At 44.9% G+C, this 12667-nt stretch overlaps 1 protein-coding gene across 1 annotated transcript; it reads left to right on the top strand.

Moving 5' to 3' along the window:
- Positions 1 to 279: 279 nt before the first annotated feature.
- On the top strand, positions 280 to 3739 carry LOC133347665 (transcriptional regulator Myc-2-like). The gene is made up of 3 exons (XM_061560137.1): positions 280 to 344; positions 1196 to 2153; positions 2382 to 3739. The coding sequence occupies exons 2-3, from the start codon at positions 1397 to 1399 to the stop codon at positions 3074 to 3076; spliced, it is 1452 nt and encodes a 483-aa protein (XP_061416121.1). The 5' UTR covers positions 280 to 344; positions 1196 to 1396; the 3' UTR covers positions 3077 to 3739.
- The last annotated feature ends 8928 nt before the right edge of the window (positions 3740 to 12667 follow it).

Raw genomic sequence — 12667 nt, 5'->3', positions numbered from 1 at the left:
AGAAGGAAGAGGGGGGAGGGTTGTGGGCGTGGCCCCGTGTGGGCGTGTTTCCTCGTGCAGCCCCCCCCCACCCCCCTCTCTGCCTCAGCCGGGCACCGCCTCCTCCTCCACCACTCTCACTGCGAGCGAGGGGTTCCCTCCCACCCACCCACCCACCCCCTCCGCCGCCCCTCCCCCCACCCTCCACCCATCCCCCACTCTCTCTGTCTCGCGCTATCCCCCCCACCCCCCTCCCCCCCACCGCTCTCCCCTTATCAGGGCCGCCCGCGCCCTCCCTCGCGCCACTCTGTACTTCGCTCTCCCGCTCGCTGCTGCTGCTTCTGTTGCCGGCGCTGCTGTTGCAGGTAAACCACAACCACCACCACCACCAGCAACCACCAGCAATGCTTTAGTAACAACACTTTGAGAACTTGGTTCGCTGCAGCGTACGTGACGATGTTGTTGAAGGAGTTTAAAGTTGCTTATCCGTAACCCACCACCACCACCCCCCACCAACCCATCTTTTCCCCATGGGCGCTGTGGCTTCATTCATTCACAATTCAATGTTTGGAGACACCGGTGGCTACTGAAGCTAGAAGCGCACTTCTGTAATGAGTTTGTGGTTTAATTTCGGGGGCTTTTTGTTGGTTGTTGCAGAACTTGAGTTTTTAGTTATTTAATAGTTTCGGGTTTTATTTTTGTTTTGGTTGTGTATCGAAGTGCACTTGCGTTTTTTGAGTCTTACGGCAGGTGTTGTTGCAGTGTTTCAGCAGTTAGATTGTTTAACTCTGCGCAATTAGTCTTATTGTGGTGAGATTAATACATTTTATGTTCCTGTTTCCCAACTCTACTGTACACTTTATTTTTAAATACTGCATTCGCGTGCGAGATGCGGCTCGCTGAATTTGGGCAGTCTAGAACTTTATCGCTTCCAGTCCCTACTCCGATTAAGGCAACTTTTGACTTTAAAGAATACCTTTTTTAAGATTTGTATAAAACTCGAGTTGATTTAAAACCATTCACTTAACTAAAATCTCGCACGATCGCGTCGACCACGTGGTTCTTTTTAAACCCACTTACGAATGGGTGGGGGGGGCAGCAAGCGTGCCGGAAATGAATGCAATTGCATTGCAACTTATTAGCAGCATTACTTATTCGGTGTTTCTCGCTTTGTTAACGACGCTGCTTCCTTCTTTATTGTTGCTTTTTTTTACAGGAGAGCCCGGCCCCCTGCAGAATATTTTAAAGAGACGCATCGACAAGGAGGAGGGTGGAATATAAAAGCCCTCCCCGCCACCACCACCACGGCCACCGAGCGGCGTGTTGCGTAACGAAAGTATCGGCGGCACGTGTCCACGTGTGTCCACGTGTGGGCACAGAAGGGCGGGCGAGAGAGGGTTGCTGTTGATAAACTTCGATGCCGGGTGCAGCCCCAGCCCCGTACGCGATGGCTGCCGGCAGCAGGGATTACGAGTTCGACTCCTACAAGCCCTTCTTCTACGACGACGACTGCGCCTGGGACTTCTACCAGTCCACGGCGCCCAGCGAAGACATTTGGAAAAAATTCGAGCTCCTGCCCACGCCACCCCTGTCGCCGAACAGGGCGAACTCGATGCTGTTGCTGCCCTCGGGTGATCCGTCCTACGATGACAACACCGACTTGCTGGACGATGAAATCGAGAGCCGCAGCGTCCTCTTGGACCCCATCTGCGACTACGGCAGCGGGCGTAGCAGCATGAAAGCGGTGGTGCTGCAGGACTGCATGTGGAGCGGCTTCTCGGCTAGAGCCACGCTCGAGAAGTTCGTGACCGAGAAGTTGGCCGCCAAGAAGTTGGGCGGCTTCCCCAGCAGCAGCAGTGCCAGCGTGTCTCTGCTCTCCACGTGTCTGCCCGCGGTCTCCTGCGCCCTGCCCCGGGAGCTGAGTGCCGGCGGCGGGAGCCCGGGGGGGGAGGGTGGCTGCGCTGGGGTCGGTGGAGCTGGTCCCTGCTCCGCATCGCTCGTGGTGACCTCGGCTGTGGTGGACCCTGCGGAGATGCTGCCCTTCGGGCCGGGAGGGCAGCACCTGCCGGCCGAGGGGCAGAGCCAGGGGGACGAGGAGGAAGAGGAGGAGGAGGATGGGGAGACGACTGAGAACGGGGTGATGTCTCCCGGCAACGAGACGCCAAGCGATTCCGGTAAGACTTGAGCAGACTTGCACGGTGTTTTGTGTTTTTTTTTATTCAATCGTGTTTTGCTTGTTCGTCTTCGTTTACAACAAACTTAAATTTGTCAAGCTAACTACATGAATGTTTGCGTGTATACTTCCACCATTTTCAACAGCTTGTGTATCTGTGCAGTTTAGGTTTATAATGTTGGATTTTTCTACATTGCGTTGCTGACGTATAAATGTTTCCCTTCTGCAGACGATGACGACGATGATGACGACGAGGATGATGAGGAGGAAGATGAAGAGATTGACGTGGTGACCGTGGAGAAGAGGGGTCCTGCCAAAAAGAGCGTGGCGGTACACGCCGTGTACAACACAAACACGGCCCGCCAGTATAACCAGCAGCAGCAGCGGTCTGCCCCAGCCTACACATCGCGCGGCCACATCCCGCCGGTGCACCAGCAGCACAACTACGCCGCTCCCTCGCCTCCTCCGTGCAAAGTGGAGAATCCCCCGGCTGCCAAACGCTTCCGCCCCGACACGCACCCCACCGTTGCCCCCACGCCGCCCCCGGTGGCACGCGGACCTATGCAGAGCCGAGGCGGTTCCAGTTCGGCCAGCTCGTCTCGTGCCAACTCGACGGGGTGCGGCAGCCCTCGGAGCTCCGATTCCGAGGACCAGGACAAGCGGCGCACGCACAACATCCTCGAGCGGCAGCGGCGTAACGACCTCAAGAACAGCTTCTTCTGGCTGCGTGATCACATCCCTGAGCTGGCGCACAACGACAAGGCAGCCAAGGTGCAGATCCTGAAAAAAGCGATGGAATATTCACGCACCCTGCAGCGTCAAGAGAAAAAACTCGAGGCGGAGAAACGGCAGCAGCAGATTCGACATCAGGAGCTGCTGAAGAGGCTGGAAATCCTGAGGGACTCAAAGACCAAGCGGTCTTGATTTGCATCTTGTTTAAAGACTTTAAACCAAAAATAACTTGTTTTGATATTGGACTAAAGCCTCTGGCAACCAGCACAGTTTAGCCACTTTGCTATTTAGTGATTTTGTATCCACTGTGACCTCGTTTGCAACATGATGCCTTTGAATATTTGACTGCCAAGGTTTGAGTTGATGGGAATGGTAGTTGTACCTCAATAGACATTTCTGCACAAATGATGCCTCAATGTGGCAAAGACTGCCATTAATGCTGTTTCATGGCGATTTTTCCTTTTTGTTATTTTCAATTTTTTTAATTTGTTTTTTTACTATAAAACTAGCCGTTGATTTTTTTTATATATTTTCATATAAAACATGGAAAATGTAGGCACCAAAAGTTGCTATATAATTACCCAGGGTTTTTGTAAGATTTAGCACGAGTAACTTTTTGTACAAAAGTTGTACATGTCAATAGTGCAAAAGTTATATTTAGTAACCTTTTTTGAATGTCCTTAAAACATGGGTTTTCTTGCTTATTTTGCATTGCTAATGGACTTGGTCTTTTTGCAGTTGGCGTTTAGCTCAAAGTGGGCTTAGCGGCTGTAAAGCGTTCATTACAGCACTTTATATACCTCAGTATATTTTTTTTCTTATTGGAACATGTAAATAAAGCCCATAAGACACAAAGTGCCTCGTGCATTCTTGTTTTGCACCCTTTTGTACACTTGCTTCACTTACAAATGCATGGATATAAAACAGATATTGGCCAAGTTGCATGTGTAGGCATGCATTTCAGATGCCAGCATCGACCTGCATCAAATTCTACTGCAGTCTTAGCTCTTGCTAAACGTGTCCTACTTTGGGATATTGGGCCATTTTTTATTTAAGTGGATTGAGAACTTTTAACTATTACCTCCATACCATTTAAACAGGATTTTCAATATTCCATCTGCTGGCCACCTTGCATCCAATGGCTATAAAGCCTGCTTGCCTTTGTATGAAAAGTTCACACCATGCTCAAAAGGACATGGCTAACAATGGGATGGATATGAACATTTGAAATTGCCTTTGGGGAGGCAATAGCCATCACTATCTGCCTTTAAATGTTTGCAATGGTTACTTGAACATTTAAAAAACGAACTACAAAAAGTAAGAGCCTGAGGGCATATTGCACGGTTACATTTAAGTCCACGTTGAGCTACCCTGGAGCAATGGAAAGGTCATGACGCTTGGAGCACAGGAAGGATTTTTGACATTGGTCAGTGACCTTCCACCTTTTACAAGTTGCTCCCCCACATTACAAAAACTGCTGGGCTTGGCCATAAGAATATCCAGTCATTAAAATTACTTAACTGGTGAAAGCAGGAGATGGGGGTTTCTTGTTTTAAGTAGATCATTTGAGCATGTACATCTGAAACCTACATCTAAATATAGAAAAACTGCAAAAAAATTTCTTCGCCGTGGCAATTGGAGTATCAATAATGGAACTGCAGCTGGGGTGGGGGTGGGAGTTTACAATTTATATTTTTAGTATTTGATATTACAAAGCACCACATTAACATCGCCGATCTAAAGTTTGGGACCAATTGCAATCCCAGCTCTGCTAGTGTATTTTAGAGCACATAAACCGCCACATTCAAGCTCGAGCTATTGCATCCCTCGCGTGCACGCAACTACGTGTGCCCATTCCAGGGCAGATTACCTTGGCACTGAATGCGCAAGGCTTCTGGGTGCATAATGAAAGGATTACAGTAGTTTGGCTTTGGTGGTTCGCTTTGATTCGTCCAAGTGGGTTATTTGATACTTAGTGTGTGTGATCCAAGCAGGGAATGCTTACCAAAGTTTACGAAAGAGATTCCAGACTTTGTCTTTTGATGTATTTGCAACTCCACCCTTTGTGTTGCAGCAACATTGCTTTTCTACAGGTGTGAATCAGAAGGTAGTGTTGCATTAAAAAAACAATTAGTGTAACATCACGATCTTTTCAACTTGAAGAATGCTCGCTCCATAGAATTTTTCACAATGATGTTTACGAAGTCAAACGTTGGTCAATTGCAATGCTATAGTGAATACATAGTGACAAACTACTCATGTGCGTTTCGTATTGCAAGTGTCCAAAGTTTGCTTTGTAGACATCGTGAATTATCCCATGGAGCAATTCAAGTTTCACAAAGTAAAAATATTACTGTACAGCATGAATTTGCAATCATAAGCTAGGTCATTTTCAAATTGTCATAAATTATATGAACAAATGTGTCGAATTAGTGCAGAGAACGTAACAATCATGTTCCTTTTATAGGGAAGTGTCCGTGAGTCTCAGAATTTCTGGATCTTACCTGAGATGATTGGCCAAGTACTCCCAGCATTTATAGCCAAAAGCAATGTTAATTCGTATGGTTTTCTATCTGTGTTCCATTATGAATATATATATCTGATTTGCATTTGTTCCTTACAAACAATAATTATAATTAATTTTACCAGGTGGTTGATTCCATGGTGGAGGAGGTTCAAAACCGGTTCAGTTGGTTACACGTCTTAATCAAGTTTTCTTTAATTCACAAAACTGCCTTTAAATCTAAAAATAGATATCAAATTGGAGACGTTTCAGACAAAAGGCTCTTAAAATTATTAATATTTGCAAGGAACAAATTCAAATATATATTCAAAATGAAAACAGCACAAACGTTATACATCTGCATTGCTGTAGGCTATGAATGCTGGGAGAACTTGGCCAAACATGTCAGGTAGGACCCAGCAATTCTGAGACTCGCCGATACTTCCCGAGAAAAGAAACACGATTCATTTAACGTTATCACTGCACACAACATGTATGAATCAAATAAGGTTGATTCTTACATAGGATTTAATTACTGTATCATGGGCTTAGTTTTGGTGTGCTTAAATATATTAATCGGTGTATGGTTACACGTCTAACAATCAGCACACATCAGCCATTATCTATTCAGTGCTGGGTGAAGACCTCCCCAAGTTGCCATCTCTCACGATCCTGCCATGCAATAATCCATCAAGCACCTCCACACAAACTGATATCATCGTTCCATCTCCTCAGTGGGCGACATTCTAACATACATAAATAGGCCTCTTTTCTCCGAGATGCCTATGTCCCATCATTCTTAAAACATGATGCAGATGCAGTTTAATTTAAACGAAATGGTAACCATCCTAAAACTCATGGAAAAGCTTGAAAAACATGTAGGAAAAAATATATAGGAAAAATCCCTTTTTTAGATTGTTAAATAAATAGCGTGATTTTGTTAATTAACCTTCTAATATTGCCTCCAAGTCTCTGCCTACCTTAATTATATCGGATGAATCAAGCACACACCAAAGCCACAAGAACAGTCACACACTCCGTACGTTTGACCTTATGTTGGTAGGTGGGAAGCCACATTTATCAAGTACACGTGCTTCCAGCTAAAATGTCATGGGATATCTACATAAGAGTTTACCACTCGTTTGTACATCTTATCCCATGGTGCAAAATTACCCCACACCCAGTTTAAACCCTGTTGTGGTGTCTCCAGCTCATTATACCCCTGACCATACTCACTCCTATGATCCCCGAGGGGCTTTACATCCGGATGCAAGTTTCTTGAGCTTCTTGTTCATCTAAGGCAGAGTTTCTCAACTGGTTGCATTAACGCCACGTGCAGAACTTTGCCCTTTCTGTGGCAATATGTAAAAAAATGGTGCGCAGAATGTCGCTAATCCAGCAGTGGATTGATCAAGACTGCTACAGATGATGACTATATTTGATATTCAAATGCCCTCACTGGCACTATTGCCTAAACAGGTTAAAAACACAATATAGTATTCTCATGGGGCTTGTCTTTGGTGATTTGTGTTTATGTACAGGCCCTTTTTGTTAATTCACTGCTGGATGAGGGCTGGTTAATGGCAGTCGGTGAAGGCAGGGCGCATAGACGTACGGGAATAGTATAGTACAACAAGTGATTTTGCTGCATATCCATCTCATGTATGTCTGCTTAGCGCCCAAGATCTGACGAAATGGGGTGCATTCTGGGTGAATTGGTAAGGGACGTGGAGGAGGGGGGGGGGTTTGAATTTTACTCTGAGAAAACGTGACATTACCGTGATAATGTGTACTTGTCTCAAAGTATTATCTCAGGGAGCAGGAGGGCGGACTGGCATTTTCTGTAAATCAACAAAATAAACCTAAGCGTCACGCTATAACATTCACGATTACAATATTTAGAGAGCGTTTTAGGATTCCAGTGAGAGCGAAGGAGAGCAGCAGCTGACAGGATGCCTACTTGCAATAAAAGCGCTGTAATGTTTATTGTTTTCCGTGTTCAATAACTAATGCTAACAACTGTCAATATTGGTAATCATTAAAGTGTATTTACTTTCATTATACATTTTTGTATTATAATTCGTATTTACGTTGTCGAAATGTAAATATAATTGTTTTCCATGAATAATTTCTTTAACTTTTAGTCTTTTAAGTCATTTTACTTGGTTTTCGTATGATATGTTTTACTTCCAAACATGCACCTCTCCAAGCTTTTATGCGCACTTTTCAGCTGTTGTTAAATTTTCTTTGTCAAGGTCCATATGTATGTTCCATGTCACAACAGGTACTACAAAGTATTGATATTCACTTGCCTTTATTATACCCAAGATCCTCCTTGCAACATGGATTTTTCTAGGTTATAAAATTAATATCTGCTCATTCTATATTTTTGAAAGATAATGTATAGCCATTTGCCAATCTACTGCTCGATAGAAGGCCTCCCCACATCTTACGGCCTTTAGGGTTGTTTAACCATACTTCACCACGCTGGTCATGGCGAGTTAATGAAAGACCAGTTCATATATCACTCATCCGTTCCTCATATTGGCCATGGCCAGGAATTGAGCTCAGTTCGCTGGTTTCATTGTGCAGTGTGCTATCCACTCTGGCAACACTTCACCTCTATTTGTACGATTCGTGGCAAAAAAAAGAAAGAACAGGTACATTTCTTTGAAAGGTATCAGAAAAATAGCCAGGTGTTTCAAAGCAAAAATCTCTAGAACTTCCTACAAGACAAGGTGCGCATAAACCCAATGTGATCAACGCAAGTTCACGGTCATACATCCCAACGAAAGCACTCCTGTGCGGAGAAAAAAAAATGAGTGGGGAACCTTTAAGCATTTGTCTGCCTTACCCATGAAACAGCCCCTAGTACCCTTACCAGCCGAACATCTGTCCAACGGCTGATTGATCAGTCCACCCAGCCGGCAGATGCAGGAGGCCCTCAGCCACGAAAAGGCGCATGAATGCGGCACTTGTCCGAACAAGAGAGAGGAGCCTGCCAGGACACGGCCCCCTCTAATCTTACTTCCCTGCAAGGCCCCAACGTCGCGGCGCTGAGTCTCCGTCTGCAGTGACGGAGCAGAGCAGCTGTGCGCTTTTGTGGGAATGTGCTCCCTTGTTGACATTTTCACAGTATTGAGACTCGCAGTGCCAGCTGTGGGTGTCTCGGATTTGAAGGGGCGTGGGGGTGGCTGTGAGATTTGATTTGTCAGAATATTTTCAGACTCTTATTTTATCATTTGATCAATGTGAAATATATCTATTATACAATATCCTGAGAAGTCTGAATAAGCTATATAAAAAACAATGTTTTTGTTTTACATAATGTAATAATTATTAAAATAAATAAATACAACCCTTCATCAATCCACCGCTTCATGGTCATGGGGGTTGTTTGACCATATTTCACCACTCTGGTTAAACCGGTTGGTGAATGTGGGGGCCCCTGGACCGCTGATGTTAGTCATGTCTGGAGTTAAACTCAGGTGGCCGAGTTTTTAGTGTACCAACCACTGTGAAGCTCCACATCATACGTTTACATCTCCAAAATGACAAGAGCAAAATAAAGAGAGGGTTTCATAATACCTTTTAAGATTGCATTTGTATCTATGTAATCAGTGGAATTCAGTCCTTGACGCACAGTAGGCTGTTTTTACTGGATACATATGATATTTCTACGTCACAAATGACACCAGGGAAATATACAAGCAGACGGTAAAACATCAGATACAAAATATATCGTCCCCATTACTATCAACAAAAGCAGCAGCCCTTTTAATAGTAGATTGTATCATGAACTTAAAATCAGGTACCTCATTGTTTAACTCCAGCTGCTTCTTCAAACGTATCACATTTCAGGACCCACCTGCAGCTTTAACAAAAATCACATTCAACTCAATAATAAAGTCTTATTTACAAATCAGATGTGCACTCTCTTCCCTTTGTTTTGCAAGAGACAGTCAATCCGGGCAGAGGAGGAACGTCTTGAGCCCGGATTTTAACATTGCAAGACAAGCTTGAGGAGGCCTTCATCCAGCAGTGGATTGAGCATGGCTGATGGTGATGACATCCTGGCAAAGATAAATTTGAGACGAAGGCCTCAAATCAAACTAAGCTATCGAAAAGTCAAAAAGAGTGGAAATAGTGCTGAGGAAAACCATCTGAAATATATACCGTTCATACTAATTACTTAATGACTGTCCGTACAGGTGGCAGCCCATGCTTGAGGGTTTGAAAAATAGGACTTTATTATTTTTAAAAACTTCTTTTAGGGACAGAAAAGAGGGGTAGAATGTTACAGATGAATTGAGGAGGCATTTTCGTAAGACACTTCATGGGGAAACACGGTCATTGGCAGAAGGTCCTTACCTCTATCTACCCTCCACAACCCAATCAACGACTCAAGCACACACACACACGCACACCGGCGTTATCCCTATCGACAGAGCTTTTTCTCAGACATACACTGAGCGCCGTCAGTGCAATCTGCCTTCATAACATCTACACGAAAAAGAAAGTGCCTTCAACAGCAAAGCACGAGGAACCACAAAGCATGCTTTGCATGTCACGATCACATTTTTTTCTGCACACACAGGCGTTTACAGTATTCTGCAATGTGCTGCAACAGTTGCTCATCCTCGTCAGCTGGAATTTTCTGGGCATGCACTGACTCTTGCCATCCCACTTGAGGCGCCAGTGAAAGAATAGGACCTTTGAAACATGTATAATTTCTGTCCACGCGTGAGCTCCCCCCCCCCCCCGCATTTAATTTAGTGATTGACGCAACCAAATGAATTAATGATGCTTAGTGCGAGAAACAGCATTCCGCGGTGCACGAGCAGACACATAGTCAAGGTGCAGTCCCTGCGATTTCTTGCTCATGGCACTGCTGGTGGAAGGGCTTCCACTCGAGGAAACTATAGAGAGAGAGTGTTTTGGCCTACTCTTCCACACAAGCCAGACGTCTTAGAAGAGGTAGGACTACCCAGACTTTAACTCACCACACACGACCTGCTGCCGATCGACTAACTGTGGTTGTGCTGCTCAGTATACAAAGACAACAAACTTTGTCCCCATTAAATTTCGATTTAAAGCTTTCGTGACTGCAGGCATTCATTTTCTTGGTTCTTTCGGTAAAGTCACGTAGGATGGAAATAATAAAATAATAAAATAAAACATAATTAAATAATTCTCACGACGTTTCGGCCACAACGCAAGCAGCCGTCCTCAGGTGAAGAACAGGTCTGTCGATAAGACAGAGTCTGAATGACTCTGTCTTATCGACAGACCTGTTTTTCACCTGAGGACTCTGTCTTATCGACATAACTGTTCTTCACCTGAGGACGGCTGCTTGCGTCGTGGCCGAAACGTCGTGAGAATTATTTTATTATGTTTTATTTTTATTATTTTATTATTTCCATTCTACGTGACTTTTCCGAAAGAACCAAGAAGATTTGTCCCCATTGCTCTAACCAGCGACCTCTGGATTGCAGGTCCAGTGTGTTGACCGTTTCACCGTATCCCCAGCACTGGCGAAGGTTGCATTTAATGTGCCCGTGATGCATTTCAGGCAGGCAAGCTCGCCATGCCGAGGAAACCGGACACATTCATCTCAGGTATGGGTTGTGCCGAGAGCACGTCGAGACAGGAAACCCTGGCAGACGGACAGCGGTGCGCGCGTTTTATGTGAACGAACATGTCGCGAATGCGGAACTTGTACGGGTAGGACCATAAAAGTTTTTATGTAATTGATGGGTGTTTTTTTTACTCAAATATTCCCACGCATTGTAGATCATCATGTTTGACCAAACTTGGCTACGTTGGTCAGTGCCGATTGGTTCACGGGGGGGGGGGGGGGCCTGGGACCAGGTCAGATATCACACGAACACTGATGCTGGTTGGGAATCGAACGCAGGGAACTGAGTCTATACTGCAGTGAGCTAACCGCTGTGCCACCACATGCCCCCCTGACCATATATACACAATATGCACAACAGTTCTAGCCATTTAGCAGTGTCACTCCTGGCGGCCTCTTCTCACAGATTCAACACTACGAGTTATGTCCGAAGGACGATGCAGCTAATCACCTCTTCACGGTTGCTTTGTAAGAAGTCAACTCATTTGTCCTGTGAAGAAACTCGTCCCTGCCATAGGAATCTGGACTTTAAACCACCTGCTCTACCACACAATCTGCTCAATACTGCCAATAGTGGTGGACATCACCCTCCGCTTGTTTGAGGAAGGATAAGTTTTATTTGAGTCTGTGGATATTTAAACGAGGCACGATACCCCACTGTAACGAGGTACATGGATAGCTGGTAAACAAAACCGTAATGTACGTGTCTTTGCTTTATCTGAAGCAAATATGAAAGATCCACACTGCTGAAATTTATATTTACTGTCGAAAAATATTCCGATAACCAAAGCGCCCTGAATGCATCCAATCTCATTAGATGGCGAAGCTAAGCATGTCTGATCCTGGTTAGTACATGGAGGGGAGACAATACAGCTGGGTGGACAGAGACGGTGGTGATTTAATAAATTTGGCAAATGTTTAAACTGTCGTGCTAGGAGACCGAACCGACGACCTCTGGATTGGAAGTCCAGCGTGCTAAGCATTACACACCACGGCAAAACCCCTCCCGCAAATTAATTTATATATTGTTGTGAAATAAATTTAAATATTTTCAACTGTCATCTAATACAGTATTACATCAAAATGCGGCATCACTACGATGAGTCGTGTTTGTGAACGGGGATTAACTTAAGCTAAATTGACGTGTAAACATTTTTTCAGTGACATCCAGAACGCTGAGCAAATTTGCCCTCGGTGTTTGCACTCCCAACTCTTAAAGGCATTTCTTTCCGCCGACCCAAAGCAAATGTCATAAACATAAGAGGAGTTTAAAGTTCATGCACTCCTTTTTGCAAGGCCCCATCAAACACAACAACACTTTTAAGTCGTGTATGTAGACCTTGCGTAAACTTGCCTTGACAGGTTAAGGTGTACGTGAAGGTCAGCGAGACATCCTTTGAAATAGCATCCGATGCACCAATTAGATAAGACTGTGTTCCTGCCTGACGTTCTGAGACGCCCAACACCATGCAAAGGTAAAGGTGCGGTCTCGAACGATATCCCTATGAAACGTAGATTACTGAATGTATCACTCGGAAGTTGCTATTAGGTCTGCTGTGGTCATGTGCTCTCAATAGTCACGCATATATTTATAACGATGATGATAGACACCGATTTGTCCACCCACTGGATGCCTCCCCAT

This window comes from Lethenteron reissneri, chromosome 26 (genome assembly GCF_015708825.2).
Source record: "Lethenteron reissneri isolate LAM-NWPU_2019-01 chromosome 26, ASM1570882v1, whole genome shotgun sequence".
Classification (NCBI taxonomy): Eukaryota; Metazoa; Chordata; class Hyperoartia; order Petromyzontiformes; family Petromyzontidae; genus Lethenteron; species Lethenteron reissneri.
The sequence above is the reverse complement of the archived record's forward strand: the minus strand, read 5'-3'. Positions and strand labels throughout refer to the sequence as shown.

Bases quoted from the DNA above. Each gene is read 5' to 3' on its own strand.
- LOC133347665 (XM_061560137.1), top strand. From the start codon at position 1,397: ATGCCGGGTGCAGCCCCAGCCCCGTACGCGATGGCTGCCGGCAGCAGG. The intron at 2,154-2,381 runs GTAAGACTTGAG...TCCCTTCTGCAG, and splicing joins CGAGACGCCAAGCGATTCCG to ACGATGACGACGATGATGAC.